This window comes from Pogona vitticeps, chromosome 8, assembly GCF_051106095.1.
Source record: "Pogona vitticeps strain Pit_001003342236 chromosome 8, PviZW2.1, whole genome shotgun sequence".
NCBI lineage: Eukaryota > Metazoa > Chordata > Lepidosauria > Squamata > Agamidae > Pogona > Pogona vitticeps.
In genome coordinates, this window is record NC_135790.1 from 19,876,613 (window position 1) to 19,900,608 (window position 23,996).

The 23,996-nt window shown below is 43.2% G+C and overlaps 1 protein-coding gene across 3 annotated transcripts in view; it reads right to left on the reverse strand.

Annotated features, from left to right (window-relative positions):
- ETS1 (ETS proto-oncogene 1, transcription factor) overlaps positions 1 to 23,996 on the reverse strand; it is a 130,043-nt gene that overhangs the window by 28,861 nt on the left and 77,186 nt on the right. For all 3 annotated transcript variants that reach the window (XM_020808928.3, XM_072979014.2, XM_020808932.3), the window contains 2 exons: positions 3,206 to 3,325; positions 1,504 to 1,704 (listed from right to left, as the gene is read on the reverse strand). In XM_020808928.3, the coding sequence (XP_020664587.2) occupies positions 1,504 to 1,704; positions 3,206 to 3,325 (321 nt within the window). The remainder of the gene's footprint in view (positions 1 to 1,503; positions 1,705 to 3,205; positions 3,326 to 23,996) is intronic.

Genomic DNA, 23,996 nt, shown 5'->3' on the forward strand with positions numbered 1-23,996 from the left:
TAACTTACAGTGACTAATTGATGAAGTGCTGGGCTGGGTGTTGAGTGTGCAAGTTGGGTGCATGAACAGGTACACAACCAACAGGAAGGAGTTCAGCACCTTGTCAATTAGCTGTGGCAAGCCATGCAGTCCTTCTACAAATACCAACAGGACGTCAACCTCTTATGACTTATATCTTGTGCTATACATAAGGGGTTGGGGGATGAACGCAACTGTAAATATATAGGCTATCAATTGAGAAGACAAGCACAGATCCCACGACTATGTTTAGCTCCAGAAAGCCACAGGCGGAAGTCAAACAATTCATGTGGGTTTCATGCAAGTCAAAAATAAATAAATAAAAATTAAAACAGTAACCGCTCTCAATCCTGCTACCCAAAAGAGGATAATAAATACCTGTGTCCACCCATCACATTAACCTCCAAAATGGTTTGTACTGCAAATATCTTTAGTGGGTTTGTTCTGTTTACAACTGTTTCACTTTGCTCATTTTATTGTGCAGACATGTGTACGAGTCTGTTTCGCAGAGTTTAGCCAGTAGAATCTAGGAATAGCGAGTGTTCCTATCCTATTTTACAAAGGAGTCTTTAGTAATATGTATCAAAATGTTTCTGGTTTGTAGCAAAGGGCAACTATTTCTAACCTCATGCCTCTTCACACATATACAGTGGTGCCTCGCATAGCGAGGTTAATCCATTCTGGATTAACCCTCGCTATGTGAAAACATCGCTGAACGGATCAAGAAAACCCATTAAACGCTGTTTAATGCATTCCAAATGGGCCAAAAACTCACTATTCAGCGATGTTTTCCTATGGCCGGCAGCCATTTTCGCGCCCTCCCCTTGCTTACCGAGGGCGCGAAAACACTGCACACGGCCATTTTGGGGCTTCCGGCAGCCATTTTGGAGCCGCCAAACAGCTGATCCATGGGTCGCAAAGCGAAACGCTTACCGACCTTCGCTATGCGAGTTTCGCCCATTGGGGGCCATCGCTTTGCGATTGCAGTTGCGATCGGAAAAACCCCCTCGCTATGCGGATTCGTCGTTCTACGGTGCGCTCATTAAGCGAGGCACCACTGTACTCTATTTGTGTCTTTTTGAACACAGACTGTATTTGCACAATTTAGTGAAATGCTAGATGTTATTGACCTGTACCATGGATTTCTAGAAAGAGAAGTAAGTGAATTCTAGATCAACCCGGAAAAATGACTAATCAGAAAGCTATTGTACTTTGGACACATAATGAGAAGATAAGACTTATTGGAAAAGACAATAGTGCTGGGAAAAGTTGAAGGCAAAAGGAAAACTGGAAGACTAAGTGATGGCTTGACTAAATAAAGTTACAACTTTAAATATGGAAGAAGAGCAAGAGTGTTCAACCAGGTCCTGCTGGAGATCCTTAATTCACTAGATTGTTGTAAATCAGAAGTGTCTTGAAAACACATAAGACAACACACGCATGCTAGGGAACCTCAGAAGTTAGGCACTCATCATTATATATTACCTTTCTGTAGGATCTCCAGATGTTCCCAGAGAATATCTCCTACAAAGTCTGGAGCCAGCTCAAGGAAGCAGTCCTTGCCTAAGGCACACAGGGCAGCTCCATTCATACAGAACTTCTGGAAGTCCACACCTTTCAGACTGAACTCATTCACTGCCCACATCACCCAGTCTCGTACGTGGGTCTCCGTCCATTGCTGAGGATCTGCACCAAAAATCCACAAATCAGAGTAATTCCAATGAAGATGTTGCAGGTTCCATCTCGCATTGCTACAGCATCCCATGGAGAACAGCTGGACAAGCCGCAGTCATAATCCTTTGCTAAATTGAGCTTTGTAGAATTATATCTGGGCTAGGCCTTCCCAGACCTTACAACCCCTTAATATAACATCTTAATACAGTGATTGGTCTTAACATTTATCCTATCAGTCTTGTTGTCCTGCTCTATATTATTTTATATTATTTTACATATCATTATTTAAATTTTTGGTTGTTTATTCTTTTGATTTCATTCTATCATGTTTATTGTTTTGAATTGCTTAATATGTAAACCACCCAGAGTGGCCTGGTAGCCAGATGGGTGGTATAGAAGCCAGATAGATAGATAGATAGATAGATAGATAGATAGATAGATAGATAGATAGATAGATAGATAGATAGATAGATAGATAGATAGATAGATAGATAGATAGATAGATAGATAGATAGATAGATAGATAGATAGATAGATAGATAGATAGATAGACAGACAGACAGACAGGCAGACAGGCAGGCAGGCAGGCAGGCAGGCAGGCAGGCAGGCAGGCAGGTAGGTAGGTAGGTAGGTAGGTAGGTAGATAGGTAGATAGGTAGATAGGTAGATACGTAGATACGTAGGTAGATAGGCAGATAGGCAGATAGGCAGATAGGTAGGTAGATATCTTCTGGTAAATCATGCAGTCTTCTTTTGACAATATTCAATATGTGATGTAGACCCTTTCAAACATAACCACATAAGGTCACAATGCACATATTCCAGTATATGTCTATCTAACAACTTATAGCCAAGGTTGAGTAAGATCTTGTCCAGAGACTCTACTGATTCCTGGATTTCAGAGACTCTTGCTAGAGCTTTCATGTTGTCTATGGTGTCTTCAATAATATTTGCCTCCCCAGTGTAAGAAAAAAATGCTGGACTGGATAGATCATTCTCACAACCCGTCTATACAGTTCTTACGTAATATACTCTTCTTATTCAACCCTCTTATCAACAGAGTCCATGCAGCACATATATAAGTGCATGGGAGGAATTCTGTCTGCGTAAAATAGCTTTCCTGGCATGCTGACAGACTGATTATACATTTAAGTTATTACACAACTTTCTGGTGTTAATATTAAGCTTCATTATTGAGGTTGGGTTGCTGCAAACTGTCTTTCTTCCATGCGATTACAATTAATTAGTTACTCAGTGAATGGGCTAAAACATATATAATTGTTTTGCTGCAATTTCTTTACTCCAATGACCCCCCCTGTGCATTTGTGCCATTCACATTATTTTGCTTCCCACAAATTAAATGCAATAGTCATATCATAAATGCTACATATGAAATAGCTACAGAAATATTTAGAAACTGTGCTGTAGTCCTTCAGTAGAAAGGGTGAGAAAGGTTTCCTCAAACTTTCTCAGCAAATCTTCAGCATATGGTACCAAACTAAATGTTTCATACCTTTGGGAATTCCCAATCGTTGTTGTTCTTTCGCGAAGCCACTGAAGGTGGCTTTTAATGCTTGTGACATCATTTCTTTGCTGCTTGGCGTTAACAAAGGCACATCCGCACATTCCATATCTGGAAGAGAGAAGGAGGTGGGAAAACAGATATGAAGAGACGAAGTTGACACAGCTGGTAAAAAGATCACCACGGAGCAGCAAAACCAAGGTTGATGGCAGGGATGGTGATGATCATGGACCAGAAGCCAAGTCTTGAAAGACTTATGATGGCTATCTACTTGAGGACCACCCAAGCTCGTTTCCTTTGCTTCAGTACATTTTCATTTGCTATACACTTGCATGATTTGGCATCAGTAAAAGTGGTCAAAATGGACATGAACTTAGTCTGATGGCTTCCATATTGCTCATGCTGTCTTATAAAACTTTGGTTCTATCAACAAATTTAGGTCAACGAACTTTGCTGGCAGAAGATAAAAAATAGCTCATGTAAAAAAGCCAACAAACAACCAAATCTTTGGTTGTTGTGGGTTTTTTTGGCTCTTTGGCTGTGTTCTGAAGGTTGTTCTTCCTAACGTTTCACCAGTCTTTGTGGCCGGCATCTTCAGAGGACAGCACTCTGTGCTCTGGACTCCTATAGAGTAAAATGACCAGCCCACAGAGTGCTGTCCTCTGAAGATGCCGGCCACAGAGACCGGCGAAACATTAGGAAGAACCACCTTCAGAACACGGCCAAAGAGCCCAAAAAACCCACAACAACCATTAGATGCTGGCCGTGAAAGCCTTCGCGAATACAAGCCAAATCTTTCTTCAGCCCTATGGGACAGCATTACTGCACCTAAATAGGGTAGGATAGGTTAGGAAGCACAGGACAAGCTGTATGACACACAGCTACAAGACCTCGCTGTCAGCCCCAGCATCTCCCACCTGAGTTGAGTGCCTCATGCTGTCTAACAACAAGGCCATCTCCATCTGTAAAGTAACATGGTTTCCAGTAGGATGTTTTATCAAGCTGTTTATGAGCTAATTATCTTCCCAGAATCTTTCCAACTTATTCTATCAATGCAATCATCTTGACCTACTTGTGATGTTACAGGACCATTTTAGAAACCAACACTTTCCATTCAGGTTTATCAATGAGAGGCCAGATGATAAAGGAGAATATATATAGGCTGCTGCCTTAAGGGGAAAAGCTGTAAAACATATTTACTAAAAGAAATAATAACTAGAAAGCAAGTTGTTGGTGTGGGAGATTTTTGTTTTGTGTTGGGTCTTGCCTTGTTTTCAAGGATATACATGTATTCTCAGAATACCATCATCATGTGCCACCAAGTAAATACTGTTACATCTTCTGGACTTTGCAAAAGAGAGAGAGAGGGGCCCCTCAAAGTGCTACAAATCTTCAGTTGTCATCACTCTGCAGAGTTCACCAAGAAAGTAAACACACACAAACACACACACACACACACACACACACACACCCCACAAAGCTGTGGGAAACGTTATCCGCAAAGTATCGGAAAATAAGCAACAGATTCCACACTGCTTAAAGACTGTTATTTGGACATTTAGAAGATTTTATGAGCAAGGATCTGGAGAAATAAACATGCAACCCACCCACCTTTGCCATCCATCTTAAGTTTTGAGATAACGCCAAGAGAAAGTGTCCTGTACGCTTTCCCCCTACCCTTAAGGATCTTGTTGTGTTTTAATGATGGGCTTAGTGGGCTTAGAGGTTACAAGAGACCACCCAGAAATTGCTCTCGATCACCTTTGCAGTCTGGTTAGAGGGCAGCTGTGTTTCTCTCTGGTTATGGGAGAGTGACTCAGATGCCAGGTGGGAGGGTGAACGTCTGGCCTTTTCTGCCACTAACCATCTTCCAGCAGAAGGAGAGAGAGAGAAAAGAACATGCTATCTGTTCACAACAGATTTCCAGTAACGCAGAAATAAGAGAGTATTTAGGGCACTTGCTTTCTTATCACTATAAATTACATATACCAATTTTTATGTGAAGAAGCAGAATTTTTAAAAAACTGTTCTCATTTTTTAAAAAAGTAGTATTTTCCTTAATTTTTATTCATTTATTTGGCCGAGGCAAAGAAGCAGTCCCGAAACCAGCAAAACCAGGGAGCTGGACAGGGGACAGATTGTATTTGTCTTCAGTGTGGAAGGGATTGTCACTCTCGAATTGGCCTTCTCAGCCACACTAGATGCTGTTCCAATACAGAGCATGTTACCATAGTCTCTCGAGACTGATGGATGCCTACACAGATTCATGTATTTATTCATATCACAGCTCTGCACAATTTTAAATTATGGACTTATATGAAATATAGGTAAAATTAAAAATAAGTTAAAATGTTAAGATAATTAGACTATTTTTTACCAGAAGCAGGCTGTCAACTCACTTCTTCCCTTCACTTTCCAGCCCACAAGAAACAAATTCCAAAACTGGAAACATAAGGAGCTACTTACTACCCAAGGATAATGTAAAAAGATAATCTAGAAAGATTAGAGCTCAGTGGTTTAGGTATCTGGCTAATTATCCATAGGGTCCCTTCCAGCTTTGCAGTGTAAGATTATTCTTATACAGTGGTGACCCGCAAGATGATGTTAATTAGTTCCACGAAAATCGCTGTTTTGCAAAAACATTGTCTTGCGAAATGCGGTTCCCTGTTGGGATGCATTGAAATCCATTTAATGCGTTCCAATGGGAAAAATCATTGTCTTTTTGTGAAAATTGCCCATAGGAAAACCATTTTGCGAGTCGAGGAGCAGCTGTCAAAATCGTTGTGAAAAACAGTCCCGGAAAAAAAAACATCTTGCGAAGCACGGACCGAAACATCATCCAGCGAAAATTGCCCATAGGAAACACCATTTTGCAAAGCGCTATAGCGATCGCAAAAACTCATCGTCTAGCGAATTAACCATTTTGTGAGATAATCGTCTAACGGGGCACCACTGTATGTGCAAAGGCTGTTTCCCTTTCCTTTGACATACCTACAGGCCTATCCACACACAACACACGTGGGAACCCCAGACCTCCAGAATAGATCCTGAGAACACGAGGGCAGCAGCTTTGAGGAAAGTCATTTGATTGGCCTGGTCTTGTCCAATCTGCCAGTGGAAGTGTGTTCATTCATACAATCCCTAAACAGCAAATCTTAGCTTAAATGAATACCTTCTGCAGAACAAGGGTACCTCAAACTAAATGCAGTTGACTCAGATAAATAGGGTTGAGGGGAAGAGATTATTTAAGTTCTTTGGAAGAGAGCAAAACGAATAGCAAGGAGAAAATATCATAGAACGTCACGCAGCTCACTTCCTATACACGCACAACAGAGATTACATATCATCAAACTTCATGCAGCTTCCTTCTGAGTAGACCCTCCTAAAATTGCACTGTGCTGATTCAGCCCAAATGAGACCTTTCTTAAAGAGCTTCATGTCACAGTGGTTAAAGTGCTGTCCTGCAGCCAAAACTGTGCTCATAACCTGGGGTTGACTCAGTCTTCTATCCTTCCGAGGTCAGTAAATGAGTACTCACCTTGCCGAGGTGGAGAGGGGGGATATGCAGCCTGCAAAATTAACTTGTAAACCTCCCAGAGAGTGTTTTAAGTGCTGTGGGGTGGTATATAAGCAGCACGCTTTTGCTTTTTCTTATAGCTTTTATTCCTGATTATTTTTTATCTCTTCCCTTAAAATTTCTTTATCTTTTATTTTGAATTGTCATCTACACGCTCTTTGATACAAAATATAACCCTTTGCAAAAGGAAGGGTTTTGTTCTGTAGCAAACATCACAGCTAAGAATCTCTCTTTCTCCTTTCCGTTTTTAATTGTGCCGATCTCAACATGTTCTCCCCTGTTCGTTTCAGTTCAAAGAGTAGCAAGTATCTGGTTTAAAAAAACAAAACAAAAACAAAGCTTTAAAAAACTGCACAATCGGCACCCATATAAGAGAAATAAAGGAAGCTTTTGTTAAGTTCCAGTCCATGGCGAACTTCTTGAATGTTCCTTCTACACTTTAAGCAAGTCCATTTACATGAGAATTTACAAACACAGGGGAAGATGCAGCCCACCTATGTTTGTTTAATGGTACTTACTTCTGAGTAAACATACACAGGATCAGGTTGCATAATCAACTCCTCAACTTCAACACACAGCAGTACACTCTGTTATCCTGAATCTTATGATTACTGAAAAGTAAACTTCATCAGTTTCAACTAAACTTACTTCCATGCAATTCAGTCTGCAGCTTTAAAAAGGTTAGGAGTGTTGCCTTGCTTGAAATGGCATTAAGGAAGTATAAATGAAAATAATCCATATTGCAAGATCTGTGCAAATTTTAAGGGCATCATGAGAGGCTACAATATCCAAGTTTTGAAGCAGCGCAAATTCAGTTAAAATATGACTAACCCTGTGGTTGAGTAGATCACAAGATCTCGATGAGCAAATACTACCCAGAGCCACTTAGCACTCCAAAGAGTGTAGATTTTACCAAAGATGATCTGCAGAACACAGTCTTACTGTTGCAAGTGCATCAGATAACAGTGTAATGTTGAAACAACACAAACCCTGGACAGGTAGAAAAACTTCAGCTATTGACCTTCAAAGAGAAAACCAAGGTCAATCATAATTGCAGGATCACAATCAGGGTCATGTCAGGTTTGCTAAGGTGCCTCTCACATGGAAGTCATGGCATGTCATCATAGTCCACAGGATACCTGCTCCTTTCTAGAGCTTGGAAAAATTATGTTCGGATTAGAATTCTCAGAACTCCTTGGTCCTTGCCTATGCTGGCTGAAGGCGAGGTCCCAAATCCAACTTTTCGGGGAGGTGTATGTAACTTTTCCAAAGTTACTGTTCTAGCTCCCTGTCGAGCATATGTCACATTTTGTTTGCCTTTAAAGAACCCTCTTTTGAGGCGGGCAGAAAACAGCCTGGGGCTGCATGGAGCCCTCAAGTCTGACTTTCTTGTCTCCAAGACCATCAAACTCCACCACCAGATAAAAAAAGTTATTCTCCCAGGGGGGAAAAGAGAGTAATTAACATTCCTGGAAACTTCCAGGAACAGGGACTCACTTTTCAAATCAGTGGCAGCTCTTTGTCATGGTGTTTAACACCCCAAAGTATCCAGCATCCAAAAATGCATGTAGACTGGTTCTAATTTAAAAAAAAAATCACTACACTTTTGGCAGTTTCTGCAGCTTCTGCAGGATCCTAGGGGCATAATATTGGCACCTGGGCTTTTAAAAGCTGCCTTTTTAAAGGATTGTGAGGTGAGGGACATGGTGGCCCTGAAGGCTAAACCTCAAAGCCTCTGGGCTGCAAGGTCGAAATATGAGCAGTTCGAATCCACACAATGGAGTGAGCTCCTGTCGCTTGTCCCAGCTCCTGCCAACCTAGCAGTTCGAGAGCAGGTAAAAATGTGAGTAGATAAACAGGTACCACCACGGTGGGAAGGTAATGACCATGGAAACTGTCTTCGGACAAACGCTGTCTCTACAGCTTGGAAACGGGGATGAGCACTGCGCCCTAGAGTTGAACATGACTGGACGAATGGTCAAGGGGAACTTTACCTTACTACTGCCTGAGATGGATACCTAAGAACTGAGGGCTAGAACTGGATATAGGCACATGCAACTGATTTGGTGAGAGATTCCCCTGCCTTCTCTTCTCTGTGGTTGCCCCTTCAATCCCTTGAAAAATGTTGACCCAAAGATCCGAAGGACGGGCGGTGGCCTGGAATGAGTGGTGGTGCTGAAGGGCAGGAAGTCCTCCCTCCAGTATTAGGCAGAAACAGTGTCTGTGAGAGAAGCTCTCTTCCGACTGAAATACAGATTCTGGATGCATTTCACTAACGTGGTCACAAAGCAGACCTTTGGTTGATGAGAGTATTGCAGGGCAAATTCTCACTGGCAACGAAGATAAAGGCCAGGTTCTCCCATTCGTTCCCCTCCTTCCTCTTTTCCCTTGCAGACAACAATGCCAAAATTTAATTTGAGCAGTGAGTGCACGGAAGGTGTACAAGTACGGTAATGCACTAGCAGCCAGTAAGAATATTTCCTGTTTGGGTTTCCATATGTAAACTATTTCAGCAAATAAGGGACTCTGCCAATATTTGACCTGAAAACGATAACAGGCTCTGTCGAGATCCAAAACTCGACAGCTCTTTTATTTGAAGCAAATCAAATTACATTACTGCTGGATAGCTCAGTGGTTTTGATTGGGAGTTTGATTCCCCGCTGTGCCTCCTTGGTAGGGGCTAGACTCAGTGATCCATAGAGTCCCTTCCAGCTCTGAGATTATTTTAATTAAGCACAGATGAACAGATTGAGATTTTAAGGAAAAATACTTCTCGTTTTCTTAAGCTTCCACAGGATCAATGGCAGCCATCACTCACATTGCTGATGAAAAATGTCTGCAATCATGTATCACTCCTTTGTCAAAGGTTTACTTTTATACCTTTGCTCATCTAAACGACCTTACACAGTAGCTAGGCCAAAACTGGTGTCCAGTTGGTTACAGCAGGAATAGACTGACCTGGCCACCTTTTCGGCTGCCTGGCCTGTCTCCAGATCTGATAGATGGACACTGAGGTCAGGGACCAAACTCACTGTTGACTTCACCAGAAGCAAAATATCTTTCTCCTCTAAGCCTATATACCAACCGGAACACTCGTGCCCATCAGGACAAGATGCCTCATTTATCATTGTCACAAGGGTTAATAGCAGCCACATCTGTTTTATGGGTCCTTAAACTTTCCCAAGATGCAGTCAAAAATAGAGCACAAAAGTGAAAGTTTTGGAGACTTTTGGAGCTTGGCTGGGAGGACCACAGCTTCCAGCATCCTCCCAGCTGCCCAAAAGATTCTGGGAGATGAAGTCCAGAAACAGATTGTCTCCATCTTCTGCATAAAGTTGACATTCATTTTGCAATGCTCCTCCATAAGTCAGCCCTGCAAAGACACTGATATAGGTAAGATTCTAGTGGTGTTAATGTGACTTATCCACAATTTGGCATAGCAACACTGCTACTAAATGATGAAGTGTCCAGGCATGTCTTGGTTGTGTGCCTCACCAGACACCAATTGCACAACCAAGAGATGCCCTGGCACTTCATCAATTAGCCCCCAAGAAATTGTGCAAATCTTATGCGAACACCACTAGGATTCTGAACACCACTAGGATTATGATGCTTGCTCATTCTAGTCCTAGTGGAGTCACTGGAATCATTGTAGCTATTCTGCCTATAGATACAGCAGCTCTAAACAGTGATATAATGACTCATATCTTGTTACTTAGTGCAGCAAGTCACAACTAGAATAGACCCATTGAATCAGTGGACTTTACAGAGAAGTTGACTTATGAAATCCCCACTGATTCAATAGGTGCATTCTAACCGTAACTTACTACACTACATAACAAGACTTCAAAACATCTTGATCACCATAATCACCCAATCTCCTGAAAAGGCACAAAAAGCTGATCCCACCTCTACAAATACTCAACTATCCCACACACTAGACCAGAACACAGACGGAGTTCTAACCCCTGACCTCTGAAGATGCCAGCCACAGAGACTGGTGTAACGTTAGGAAGAAAAACCTCCAGAACATGGCCAGTCAACCCAAAAAATGCCCACAACAACCATCAGTTCAGCCAATGTTATATCTGGACCAGACTCCAAGATTTCCAGCTGGTATGCTTGAGTTTAGTTCTTCCTGCACTTTTTTCTTCATTTATGTTTTACCTTTAATGTTCCATTGTAACAATATATACTTATTGTTTCTCTTTATACAGTATGGCTGAGATAGTCTAGCTTTCTGTTTTGGAGATATTTATATAATGTCTTGGTGTTATTCACACACCTTAGTATTTCTTCATCGGTCATCCTCTTTACCAAAGACATGCTTAGCACCCAGTGATGAATCTACTCAAATGCTTCTCCTTCTAATAAGCCTGTCTTAAGTCCATCATTCCATACCTTCCAACAGAACCAGGAATAGTACAGAGCATCACAAATTTTTTGATGCATACCACATTCAAGTCATAGCCAAGTAAGGACTTAAGTACTGCCTTGCTGGATCCAACTAGTGCTGCATTCTGCTTTAACTGTACCAACAGCCACCGAGATGCTTCTGGGACCTTCCTTAGCTTTGGTTAAGATTGTACTCAGAAAGGGATAAGCAGGCACCATGAGCCACCTACAGTACTGGTTCGCCGCACTGAAGGATTTGTCAAAACGCCTTTTCATAAGATCACAAAAATACAGAGGACATGTATGGACACCACAGAAGTTCTAGACATAACAATGGGATATCAAAATGGCCGTTCCCCAGAGGTCCCTTAAACCTGGATCGGGCCATACCAATATCATTCTTGGATTCGGTGTGCTGGTTCATGAGCAGCCAGATAAACAAAGGAAAGACATTCCATGCCACACACACATGAACAGCAGGCCAACCAGCACTTTGGTATCTGCATTTAACTAAATACAGCTGTGGATGGCAAACAAGGCAAGCTCATAAGCTTTAATGGGACTAAAAACAGTTGTGAACAGAAAGGGGATGATGTGTGTTACTAGAGGCCTTTAAATTTCCCATACAACCATGGAGTTTTCAGAGTTTCTTTTTTATCTCAAAAAAAAAGGAGTTTCAATCGAGGGTTGTTATAAATCAGCTGTCCTGGTGGGAACAGCTGATTTATTACCTTGGAGTACGTCCTCCCTGCTTCCAGTTTGGGGATCCTGAGATAATCATAGCCTCCAACTTGGGGCAAATTGGCTGATCCGAAGAAACAAGACCAAGAGGGAGTTTGTGCTTTCCAGGTGTTGTGTTTGGTGGCGGTGGTGGTGGGCTGGAGCAAGGAAGGTGGAGAACATTTGAGCAAATAAACCCAGCTGAGCCCCCAATTTATTTAGGAAGGATTAGCTGAAATTTGTCTGCACTTTTGAACTGTTTTCGCAGAGGCCTGCCTCTCACTCCCACGTCAGGAAGCAGAAGCCAAGATGGGCTTGTTCCAATTACGACTCTCAGCATTTGCACAGTCAGGCCGGAGGAGACGGGAGAAAAATATCCAGATGTTCATTTAAAAAAAAAAGACGGGGTGCAATTGCATCCGTGGTTTCCTTTGCACTAGGGAGCTGTCCAGTTGTTTCAGGTTGCCAAAGCTTTACTGTTGCTAGCCCTGTTTCTCCACATGTTTAATAGCAATCTAACTGAGGAGGGTAAAGCTTGTAGACTTTGGATTTTTTTTTTTTTGGCAGCACAGAAATAGCAACGCTTACAAGAATCTTAGCAAACGTTTACAGAGTTTTAGCTTACTCGAAGCACTTAGGGTTTCAGTAAACTTTTCCACAAATAAAGAATTTTTTTAAAAAATTAAGCCTTATAGTTATGATCCCATCCTATTCCCTCAAGAAGCTTTGGATTGGTTATGTAGCAATCGCTCCCTCCACCTCAACCATCTTCCAAGCATTGTGAGGTGAGTTAGGTTCAGAGATGGAAAAGCTCATTTTTTTGATCCCAACTGCTGGCTGGTTGTGCTCGCTGGAGTTTTTTAAAAAAAGGAACTTTCTTCATTTCTGGTTAATCTTAATCTTATCATCTCAGAACTGCAGAGCTGGAGTAAGAGTTTTAAGTAAAGATATCCGAGTGAATTACAGATGCAGATTTTTGTTTTGTGATTAAAGAAGAAACATGTTGCAACTAGATTAGCAGAGGGCCTCCCAGACATTCCAGCTTCCACAAGCAGTGGCCGGAGAGAACGGGAATTGTGGTCCAGAATATTCAAAAGGTACCAGATTTGTGAAACCTGGAGGAGAAATGGGCATATACACTGTTCACGAGGCAAGAGTCTTGCATTTGATTATGGAAGGAAAGACCTTCCCCCAACCTGTAGATACATTTAGCCCCTTGACCGCCTATATCATTTCAAATTTTGCTTTAATGCATAGAGAGGTACAAAGCCGATATATGTACAATGTTCATAATATCTTCCAATAAATGAATAAGTATTTTTTCCATTCCAGAATGTGATGGCCGACTGTCATATATATATATACGACAGTCTGCCATCACACTTTGTCCAACAGAGAAAATGGCATCTACCAGTCTTAAAGCATTTGCTACAATCACAGAAAAGAGCAACACTCCAGATATTTTTCATTCTTTGGAAACTCTTCTGTTGCCGGTTTGCCCCGTAAATACATTTCTGACCTTGCAACTAATGAATTACTGGGCCCCAAAAAGTCCTGTCATGAACAGAACTTAGAATCCTCCTTATGTTTAGCCTTCCTCTTCTCCTGCTGCCTTCAGCTGAAATCACATGTCTTATTGTGCCTTCAAGTTGCATCCAACAAATGACATCCTTAGTAGGGTTTTCAAGGTATTTGAGATATTTAAGGAATTGTTTTACCATTGTCACACACACTCACAGTGAATATTTGTAGCCAGAGTGGAGATCTGTAGCCAGGTCTCCTGAGTTCTCAGAGTTCTATCCACAGTGGTCCCCAAACTTTTTCCCACTGCAGACTAGTTTAGCGTGCATGCGGTGACATCTGTGCATGGGTGGGTGGGGCACCCATGTGTGTATGCGTGCATGGGTGGGCAGGGCATCTGTGCATGCATGTGGGGGCATGTGTGCATCCATGCATGCATGGGCAGGGTGTGTGTGCATCCATGCATGTATGTGGGGGCCGTGTGTGCAGGGTGGTGGGAGATGTGTCTCTGTGGCCCGGTCCCATCAAGGCCACAGACCGGTACTGGACCATGGACCGAGGGTTGGGTACCCCAGCACCAAACTGACTGCCTCTCAATATCCCTTGAAATTATTCACGAAAACATCTGAGACACATCCACTCTCTCTGCTTCTCAAGAAGGCAACCATCCATCCAGGCTCTCCTGAGATAATCAGCTCTAATCCCTCCCCCCTAACCACTTCACTAAATAGTTCTAATCCTTCCTTAAAGGATCAACTGAGGAGTACTGAGGGGGGGGGGGGGAAGGGTCAGCTAATGGTGTAACAGACTCCAGTGCCAGAAAAGGAAAAGAATGGCTGGATAGGAGAAAGGAGCAAAGTAAAGAAAAAAGGTGAGCCGCACATTAAGGTCCATGATCCTTGAAAGTGAGAGACTTCCCTACCCATGCAACTGGGTCAATTACCCACAAGCAAAACCTAAGAAGTGATATAATTACTAGGATCCCTGGGGGGCGGGGGAGGGTTGGAGTGTTTCATCAGAAACTAGAGAAACCACCACAGCAATAGAGCCTTCCAGTTCGGCAGGAAGGTTTATTGGCAGCCTGAAAACAAGAGCTCCCAAATTTGCTTCAAAGTTGCCAGAAAACTTTCGAGAAGTTGGAGAGAGCCAAAACACCAGCTTTTCTGGCATCAGGGCCCTGTTGGTTTAGGAAAAAGCAAGAGGCCAAGCCAGGCTTGCCGAAAGCCAACATGCACGGAGACTAAAACATCCACGTTGCCAGAGAAGAAACGGCCCAACATACAAAGGAACCTTCAGCACAAAAGCAACACTTCCCATGCATGTTGCAAGAGAGACACTATGTTAAGTGTGCAATTTTTATATATTTCTGCTGCTAGAATAGACACTTTCTCATCCATTCATTCATCCATTAATGAATAACAGAATTGTCTTTGCATAACAAGGATCTTGCTTCTAATCCCCAGCATATCCGGCTAAGAACTCTTGTTTGAATCTCTGGAGGACACCATCTAAGCAGTATCCAGAAGGGAGAATTATAACAGCCTTCTCTGACAATCAGCCATTGGCTGTGCTAGCTTGGAAGGATGGGAGTCATCACTGAAAACATCTGGAGAGCACAAGGTTGTAGCAAGCTGACATAGGTCCGACTCAATATAAGGTATCTTCCTATCTTTTATCAGACTGGGAAAGTTCTCCCAAAGTTGCCAACGCTGGCAGTAGGATTCTGATGGATGCAAACACTACTGGAGCACTGGAGGAACAAGGAAAAAATTTTCTGTTGATGTTATTGAACTGGGGTATCCTAAACTGGCCATTTTTACAGAAGAATTCATAGAATCATAGAATAATTTATTTGGAAGGGGCCTATAAATCTAACCCCCTGCTCAAAGCAGGAATCCAAATCAAAGCAGATCTGAGAGATGGTTGAACCATTTCCTCTTGAATGCCTCCAGAATCAGAGCCCTCATGACCTCCCAAGGTCATTGGTTTCACTGTCGTACTGCTCTAACAGTTAAGATGTTTTTTCTGATATTCAGCCTAAATCTGGCTTCCCGTAGCTTGAGTCCATTATTACTGTGGGATAACTGAGAACAGGACTTGCCCTTCCTCTGCCCGACTACCTTTCAAATATTTGAAAAGTGCTATCCTATCTCCCCTCAGTCTTCTTTTCTCAAGGCTGAACATGTTCAATTCTTTCAGTCTTTCCTCACAGGGCTTGGTTTCCAGTCCCAAAATTCTTCCATCTCCAAAAGCTAACTAGGTTATGACAATGGCTAATGCCCGCTGGGACTGGTAGGGTGAAAGATGGGGCCAGTAGACTAATTACATCCATTGATTTACCTCCCCTTCTCTCCTGCAAGGTCTTAAGTACAGATTAGGTGGACAATGCCCCATCCGCTCAAAGAGCAGAACAATTCCTGCCAGTTCGCGTCTTCCTTCTTTTTCATGGAAACATACAAAATCATCAAGTCATTCATTCACCCAGTCTAACGTAGAAATTCTCATTAGTGGCCTGGCTGAAAACCAGGAGCTGTTCATTTCTCTTGCCCCTTCATTCCAATGACCCGCCTCAGGCAAAGACAGCTGTTGTGTAATGCCAGACACATGGAAACCACACGGCCAGCAGTGGACGTTCTTGCCCTCAAACGAAGAGGACACCAGTCCCAGACATTCTTTGTCATATGTGGGCACCGGTGGCAGTTTTCCTCTTAGTACAACAATCCAATTAGCACAACCGCTAGTCTGTCCCTGTTTAGAAACCAGAAGCAAGCAACCAAGACCTCAGTATGAGTGGAGGCCAAGTGTTAGGAAAGGTGATACAAGCAAGTTCTCCGCTAGAGATGGGCACGAACTGGTCCACCCCAGTTTCTCAAGGCTCCTTTCTCTGCCTATTCTGGCCCAAACACCACTCACCAGGCCCAGTTTGCTTCCCCCCCACCTCCTCAGCTAATCTCCCAGTCACAAGCAAGACCACAGACTTCTCTGTCCCGCCCTTTTGTCCGAGTGGGAGATAAGAAGGTAGGGCAGAGAAGCCTGAGCTGCTGCCAGAACTGGAAGATCAGTTGAGGAAGTTCAGGAAATTAGCAAGCTGGGTCCAGTGAGTGGCTGATTGAGCCAGAAGAGGCGTGGGGGCGCAGCAACACCTCTGCTGCTGTCTTCATGAACTGGGACTAACCGAGAGAAACTGGTTCATGCCCATCTCTATTCCCCACATTGCAGCTTTGATACCACCACCATGTCTCTTTATATTTATGACCTCCACATCACTGCACCAATGCCAGCAATATAGTCCAAGGTCCTCCACTCTCTGGATCCTTCATATCACTGGTCACCTATCATATAATAGAGCAGAAAGAAGGACTCTATTTCCATAGCCAAAGCGGTGGCATTATCTTACTAGGGTGAGGTTGGACAATCCTTGCTCTGGCATCGGAAGGAGGTATGGAGTTTTCAAGTTTCCCTAGTGATTATGAGAAGTTAATATAATTTCTTTAAAAAAACTGAACATTTCAAAAAGAAATTGTTGAAACTGTTGATTTTTTTTAAAAAAATAATTTGATAATAAGCAGAATAATCAAGTAGGTTTGGATGCTTTTCCCTTTCCTTTTTTTCACAGGGTTCCTTCAGCCATTGAAATAGCAAAACTCCTTGGTTTACATTTCTGATTAAAAGCTACAGGTTGCTGTTGCTGACACAAGGATCCTTCTCTGGTTTCAGAGAACCCAAACTCATCATCTCTCCCTCTCTTCTCTTCTGTCCCCCTTCACAGCCTTTCGATGGCCGCAACTGGCTGAGCCAAAGAGACAAACTAAGGGGTTGTTGTTGTTGTTTAGTCGTTTAGTCGTGTCTGACTCTTTGTGACCCCATGGACCAGAGCACGCTAGGTCCTCCTGTCTTCCACTGCCTCCCGGAGTTGTGTCAAATTCATGTTGGTCGCTTTGGTGACACTGTCCAACCATCTCATCCTCTGTCTTCCCCTTCTCCTCTTGCCCTCACACTTTCCCAACATCAGGGTCTTTTCCAGGGAGTCTTCTCTTCTCATCAGATGGCCAAAGTACTGGAGCCTCAGCTTCAGGATCTGTCCTTCCAGTGAGCACTCAGGGTTGATTTCCTTTAGAATTGATAGGTTTGTTCTCCTTACAGTCCAGGGGACTCTCAAGAGCCTCCTCCAGCACCACAATTCAAAGGCATCAATTCTTCGGCGGTCAGCTTTCTTTATGGTCCAGCTCTCACTTCCATCCACCACTACAGGAAAAACCATAGCTTTGACTATTCGGACTTTTGTTGGCAAGGTGATGTCTCTGCTTTTTAAGATGCTTTTAAGGTTTGTCATCGCTTTCCTCCCAAGAAGCAGGCGTCTTTTAATTTTGTGGCTGCTGTCTCCATCTGCAGTGATCATGGAGCCCAAGAAAATAAAATCTATCACTGCCTCCATATATTCTCCTTCTATTTCCCAGAGGTAGACTGAGCAAATATAATTTTGGGTGCCAAACATTGCAATGGTGCTTTTAATATTGTTCATCTAACACAATTCCGTTGGTAACAAAGTTCTTTTATCAGGACATGAGTTCAGAAGATGAAAATGTTCTACTCTTTAACTGACATGACTTAGAATGGCTGAATCTACCTTGGGATTCACCTTTGTTATTCTTTGTTTCTGTGTGCGATTTTTGTCGACAGTTCACGGGCCATTAAAAAAATCTCAAGGTCAAAATTCTGTTGTGTTTTAGCATCCGTGAGGGCCTCATTTCCCCCTTCGCCAAGCTCCTTGTCAGAGGTCCAGTCATGCAACAGGAGGCACCAAACAGACTTGACCTGACCCCACCCACCCACCCAGAACGGTCACAGCTTAGCCTCTTATCTTCAGGTGTAGCAGCTGATGAAGTGAATGCACAACTCCCAGAGCAGTTGATTTTTGCAAATTGAATGGGTGGGGCCACTAGCTTTTTCTTCGCCTCTGGCAGTAAAATCTCCTGATCTGGCCCTGAGGTGAGGGAGTGGAGCGGGCGAGCCAAAGGTACCTCCTCTTTCTACCTTGTCCTTGCAAAAAAAATTGCAAGTCTCCACTGCTCGCTTTACAACAGTGCTCATATAAGACTATAAAACCATTCAGCTGGCTACTTTAAAGCAAAAGTTAGAAAATGACCATGCTGGCTGGGAGATTCTCACAGTCGCCATTTTTTTAAAAAAAGCATCTTTTCCAAGTTCCTTTCCAAAAGTACTTCTTTGTTGTAAGCACAACAGGTAAGGATTTTGAGAGGGGTTGTTTCTCTTAGTCCCAAAAAGTTAGTCTTCCTTCTTTTTTTGATACTGACACATGTTCTGGAGGAGGGATGAGACAACAAAGCCCAGTTCTATGCCCTTCGGTCTCTGTCAGTCTGGATCGCCCGTCACTTGATCCATCGTTAAAAGTCCCGGCCAAGTTGCACAAGCCTAGGCCAAAAGTTCCCGCGGCCGCCTCAGCTGGCTCAGGTCTCTCAGTGGTTGAGAAACCAAGAACATCGGCCTCATAAAGAGCTTTGACGAAGGCAACTGCTTGGTGTGTGTGTGTGTGAGAGAGAAAGAGAGTGTTTGTAAGAGGAGGGCATGACCGCAAAGAAACAATCTTTGAAGAACAAACTTTTTTCCAAGGCATGTCATGGGATCTTCACCGCCCTCCTCCTCTCCTGCTACTGCTGGCTGTTTCAGCTGACAGAGCTGCGCCTTCCAGATGAGTAAGAGGACTGACACGGGGAGTGGAGCTGAAGGAGGAGAGGGGCAGGCAGAGGGAAAAGCAGGCAGAAAGTGCAGCCCAATGACACCCGCATGCCTGGTGCATGCAGTCAGAGATGCAGCGCGTGGGGGGGGGCTTGGACTCTGCAGTACACCCACTGCTGCTTTTTATACGATGAATCAGTCAGTTTGATCAGGAAGCACATGTATTTACACACGCTGTTGTCATGCAGAAGCAGCTCAGTGCCCTCTCTGCCTTCCTCACCTTTTCAATTCGGAAAATAAAGTCCAGTTTTAAAGCAACACATGGAACTAACAGGAGTGAAGTCCAGAGAAACCAGATCAAGAGACAGAATGCTGCCCAGCTATGAAAGCCAGCGGGCGACCTGCTCTCCTCTGACCTAACCTATATCCCAGGGTTGTTGTGAAGGTGACAAGAAAAGGGGAACGATCATCAACATCATCTTAGAACTGTAGAGCTGGAAGGGACCCTATGGATCATCCAGTCTCTGTCAAGGAGGTATAGTGGGGAATCGAACTCCCAATGTAACAGTGCCTCAAGCTCATTTGTTAAACGAGGTAATAAAAATATAAATAACTGCCATGTAAAGTATAACAACAGGAAGTAGAAGGAGGATTATGAGAGAATAATTGGTTTACTACATTTTTTTTTATTGGCTGCAAATAAATTTCAATAGAGCAAGGGAAAGCCTGTGGCCCAATACAGGTGAACAAACAAGTTCAAACTGATTTGATTCAGAGACCTGGCAGCTTTGAAGCATAGCTGCTCAATTATCACTCATCGTTTACACTGGACCTTTATAGCTCTGTCTAAAATTCTGCATCCAGAGCTTGCAAGACCCACACTTAGAAAAGGTCTGGAACCTGCATGTTATTATGTTCAACACCAGCATAGGTGGGAATGGCCTTAATGGGGCCTGTTACATCTCACCTTCAACCTGGTTTTTGCATAGGGGCAGCGAATCAGGAGCAACAGCCGCCTATCAATGTTAGTTATCTCCAACTTCTGCCAAAGCCTTTTTCGCGGGATCATATCGAACATGGACTTGAAATCAATAAAGGCTGTATATAATGCTCCTTTGGTCTTAAATGAATATTTATCTACCAGAAACTATACCATGATCTCTTGTAGAGCATCCTGGTTTGAATATGTAGTGTAATCACACCTGTACTTATTCATGAAAGCATTATGTCTATAATATTATCCATCCGGCTGCATTTTTGCCCTGCCTTCCCTCCTGTGGGTTCATTCTAGGATGCTCCCTGCCTCGTCCTTTGACTTGCAACATCCCTGGGAGGTAGGTTAAGCCGAAAGAGAAAGGAAGTGGTTGGTCGGTTAGTGAGCCACACTGCTGAGCCAGCGTTTGAACCCGATTCAAGCCGTTACCTTTCCTCCAAACCACTTCTCATTGCTAAGATAGCCCGTCCGCTGGTTTGAGACGAGGTTCCCAGAATAGCAGCCTGTCTCCAACCAGAGGCTAGGAGGGAACTAGAAATAAAGCTAAGCAGCAGCCTTGGAGCAGTTAAGGGCCATTCGCTCACTCCTTTTATCCCCTCATAAAAAAGCAACAAACAAGGGTGTGAGTCCTTTCATAGGCCGGCTCCACAACACACTGGCCTCTGAATGAGCCCTTGAGAGAGGGAGGGAAGGAGGGAATATGCCTGTTCTTAAAACACCCTGGAATTCCTTCTGTTTACAGAGAGAGAGAACATATCATCTCAGGTCACAAGGAAAGGAGCACAGCTGTGCCATGCTAGGGCACCTGCTTCACAGGCAGCAGGTCCAGCTAGAGCTGCAAATACCCATTTTGGCACCCAGGATAAGGAGTGCAAGATGCACCCGGAAATCACCTTTGGAGGTCATGACTTGACAATAATACCAATAGTAACAGCAGTACTAAAGCCCTTGCCAGTGTCTCCCCTCTTCCACAGGGGACCAGCAGCTTTGTCAGAGCTATGAGAACCAATAAAAGATGCTTTTTAATGTACATGCATAATCTCGCTCTCTCTCATACACACACTATAATATATCATACAGTTATCAATGACTTTCTCCAGTGCAGAGGCCTAGAGTAAAGGACCCCAGGCTAACCTGCTCTTCAGCAGTCTACCGGCAATGATCCAGGTAGAAAAAAAAGTCTTGTCTACTAGGGTTGCCCCTAACTAGGGTTGCCCTCTGATTCTCTTCAGCAGTGGTGGCCCGGTCTACCCATATGATCCAGCTGCAGAAAGAGGCCTGATTGGATGAGCACTGAATAGGTTTGCTTTCCACTGTCTCAGGATGTGATCAGACAACAACACAGATCATGCTTTGGACCACTTCTGGCATGGTATCTGCCTGTCTAACCTGTTCCTCTCATGCTGAACTATTGAGGGATTCCTACCCTGAGGCAGATAAGAAAAAACAATACTAGGACCCAGGATTTTTTTTGGGGGGGGAGTAGGGGCATCCTCACTGTGGAATAAACATCCACCAGAAATTAGACAGGCCCCCTCCCTTCAGATCTTTAGAAGATTGTTAACAAAACCCAATTATTTAAGGAGACCTTTCACAACATTTTGGAGACCTGTGTTCTATTGCAGTTATTGATTCTTTTATTATATTACTGGTCGTTTTGTTTTATTATCTTATGGTTTATATAATTTGGCTCACTTAAGCCACCAGGCAGCAATCCTCAGTCACCTTCCTGTTTTTGTTTGTTTGTGGTATTACCTACACATTGTTTCATAATTTTAATTTGCATGCTTTGCTTAATTATGTAAACTGCCCCAAGTAGTATTTTACTAAGCTGGGTGGTCTAGAAGCTCAATCAATCATCAATCAATCAATCAATCAATCAGTCAGTCAATCAATCAGTCAATCAATCAATCAATCAGTCAATCAATCAATCAATGGTCCAGTTCAAGCTATTTTCCAGAGAATCACAAACTAGTCCAACTCAATACGCAGTCTGGACCATTCACCCAATCTGGACTCAATCTGGACCATTTTTGACCCAATGGCAGGACTGATCTTCTTGGATGCACAGCAGGAGTGATGGAGAAGAGAGTGTGTCTATAAAATGTGTCACTTTAAGGGAGTGTGGACGTTGAGTCATGGCAACTGGACTTCTTTCTTATTAGGCTCAAACATTTCGCTACTCATCCAAGTAGCTTCTTCAGTGAACTTAAGAAGTTACTTAGATGAGCAGTGAAACATTTCAATCTAATAAGAATGCAGTCCAGTTGCCAATGACTCAACTTCCAGATAACCTCACCTGGATGACTGCGACTCTTCACAGACTTTGAGGGAGCTGAACATCAGTAAAGCGATCTTTTCCAGCACAATTCAACACAATCTTCTATTGCCAAAGTTAAATCCCACAAGGAATTTCACCACACAGAACTACCTGACAGCTAAGACCAGTTCAACGGTGGAAGAGACAACCTCAGAAGGTGTCTTCAGCTTCACTGGAAGTTGTTACGCAGAGGCTGCATAGACACCTGTTTAGGTTGCTTAAGCTATGGATTTTCCATACTGGCAGCGGGCTGGGATCAAGGACCTTCTGGGTCTCTCCCAGCTCCACAATTCTAGGATTCTATGTGTAAGGAACAGCAAAATTTGCAGATCTTCGTTAGCTTTCCTGAGAAACCTGCGATGGGCCCATCAAAAGAAACACCAGTTAGAAGCAGAAATGACTCTGCTTGTGTGTGTGTGCATGTATGATGCTAAAGATTAACTTGACATGCAAATCAGGAATACTGGTGAGCATCAAAGACTGAGCCTCTCTAGGGGATTTTCTGTAAATGTAACTGGAGAGGTTCATGGGGAAATACATCAAGGTCTTCTTTGATTCTATCCCAGGTCTGAATGTCTCCTCGTATGAGTCAGTCACTATAACCAGTTAGCACAGTTCTATCCTCATTTTCTTCCCAAGAACTTGGAACATGGTGTCTCTCCTCATGTTAAACTACCCAGCAACCCTATAAGGTAGAATGGGCCAACTGATAAGGACAAGCTCAACAGGGCAAGAGTTTATACCCAGGTCTCTACATGGCACCCATCTGCCGATCTATTCACTGGGTTCTCCACTGCTCTTGGCTCCATCTTCCATGATCCATAGAAGGCATGCCTCTGCTGGTCAGTGATGGCAGGCACCATAGTCCAACAGATATGGAAGGATCCAGGCCAGTGAAGGCTACACAACACGTCATTATACAGTGGTACCTCGACTTAAGAACTGAATTCGTATTGGGACTGCGTTCTTAAGTCGAAACGTTCTTAAGTCAAAGTACCATTTCCCATAGGAATGCATTGAAAACCATTTAATCTGTTCTGACTGTTTTTGGTTCATATGTAGAGGTGCCGTTCGCAAGTAGAGGCATTAGTTCCCATATGAACTAATGCAAAGCCGATTAATCTGTATCTACCACTAGGGAGCGATTTTTCTTCTTCTTTTGACCTAATGTGAACTTAGGTCAAAAAAAGGGGCAGGAAATGTGTTTTTTCCATCTTTTTTGTTCTTAAATTGAGGCTCTGTTCTCAAGTTGAAGCAACTTTTTGTGACCGGAGCTGTTCTTAACTTGAATTGTTCTTATTTAGGGACATTCTCAAGTCGAGGTACCACTATACTCCCATTTTGCAGAGGCATTGAGACAGACAGCTCTTTCACAGAAATTGTGGTTTGCAGAGTTTGTGATAATCTAGCTTGTTTAAGAACTCACATGTCCTCATTTGATCTCTTCGCTTCCAGGTATTTGAGTATTCAGATGAAAATTTCAGTCCCCTCCCAGCGATAGTATTTATAGGCTAAGCTTGGGCCAATGGATATCCTTCATTTTGACCCGCCTCATAGG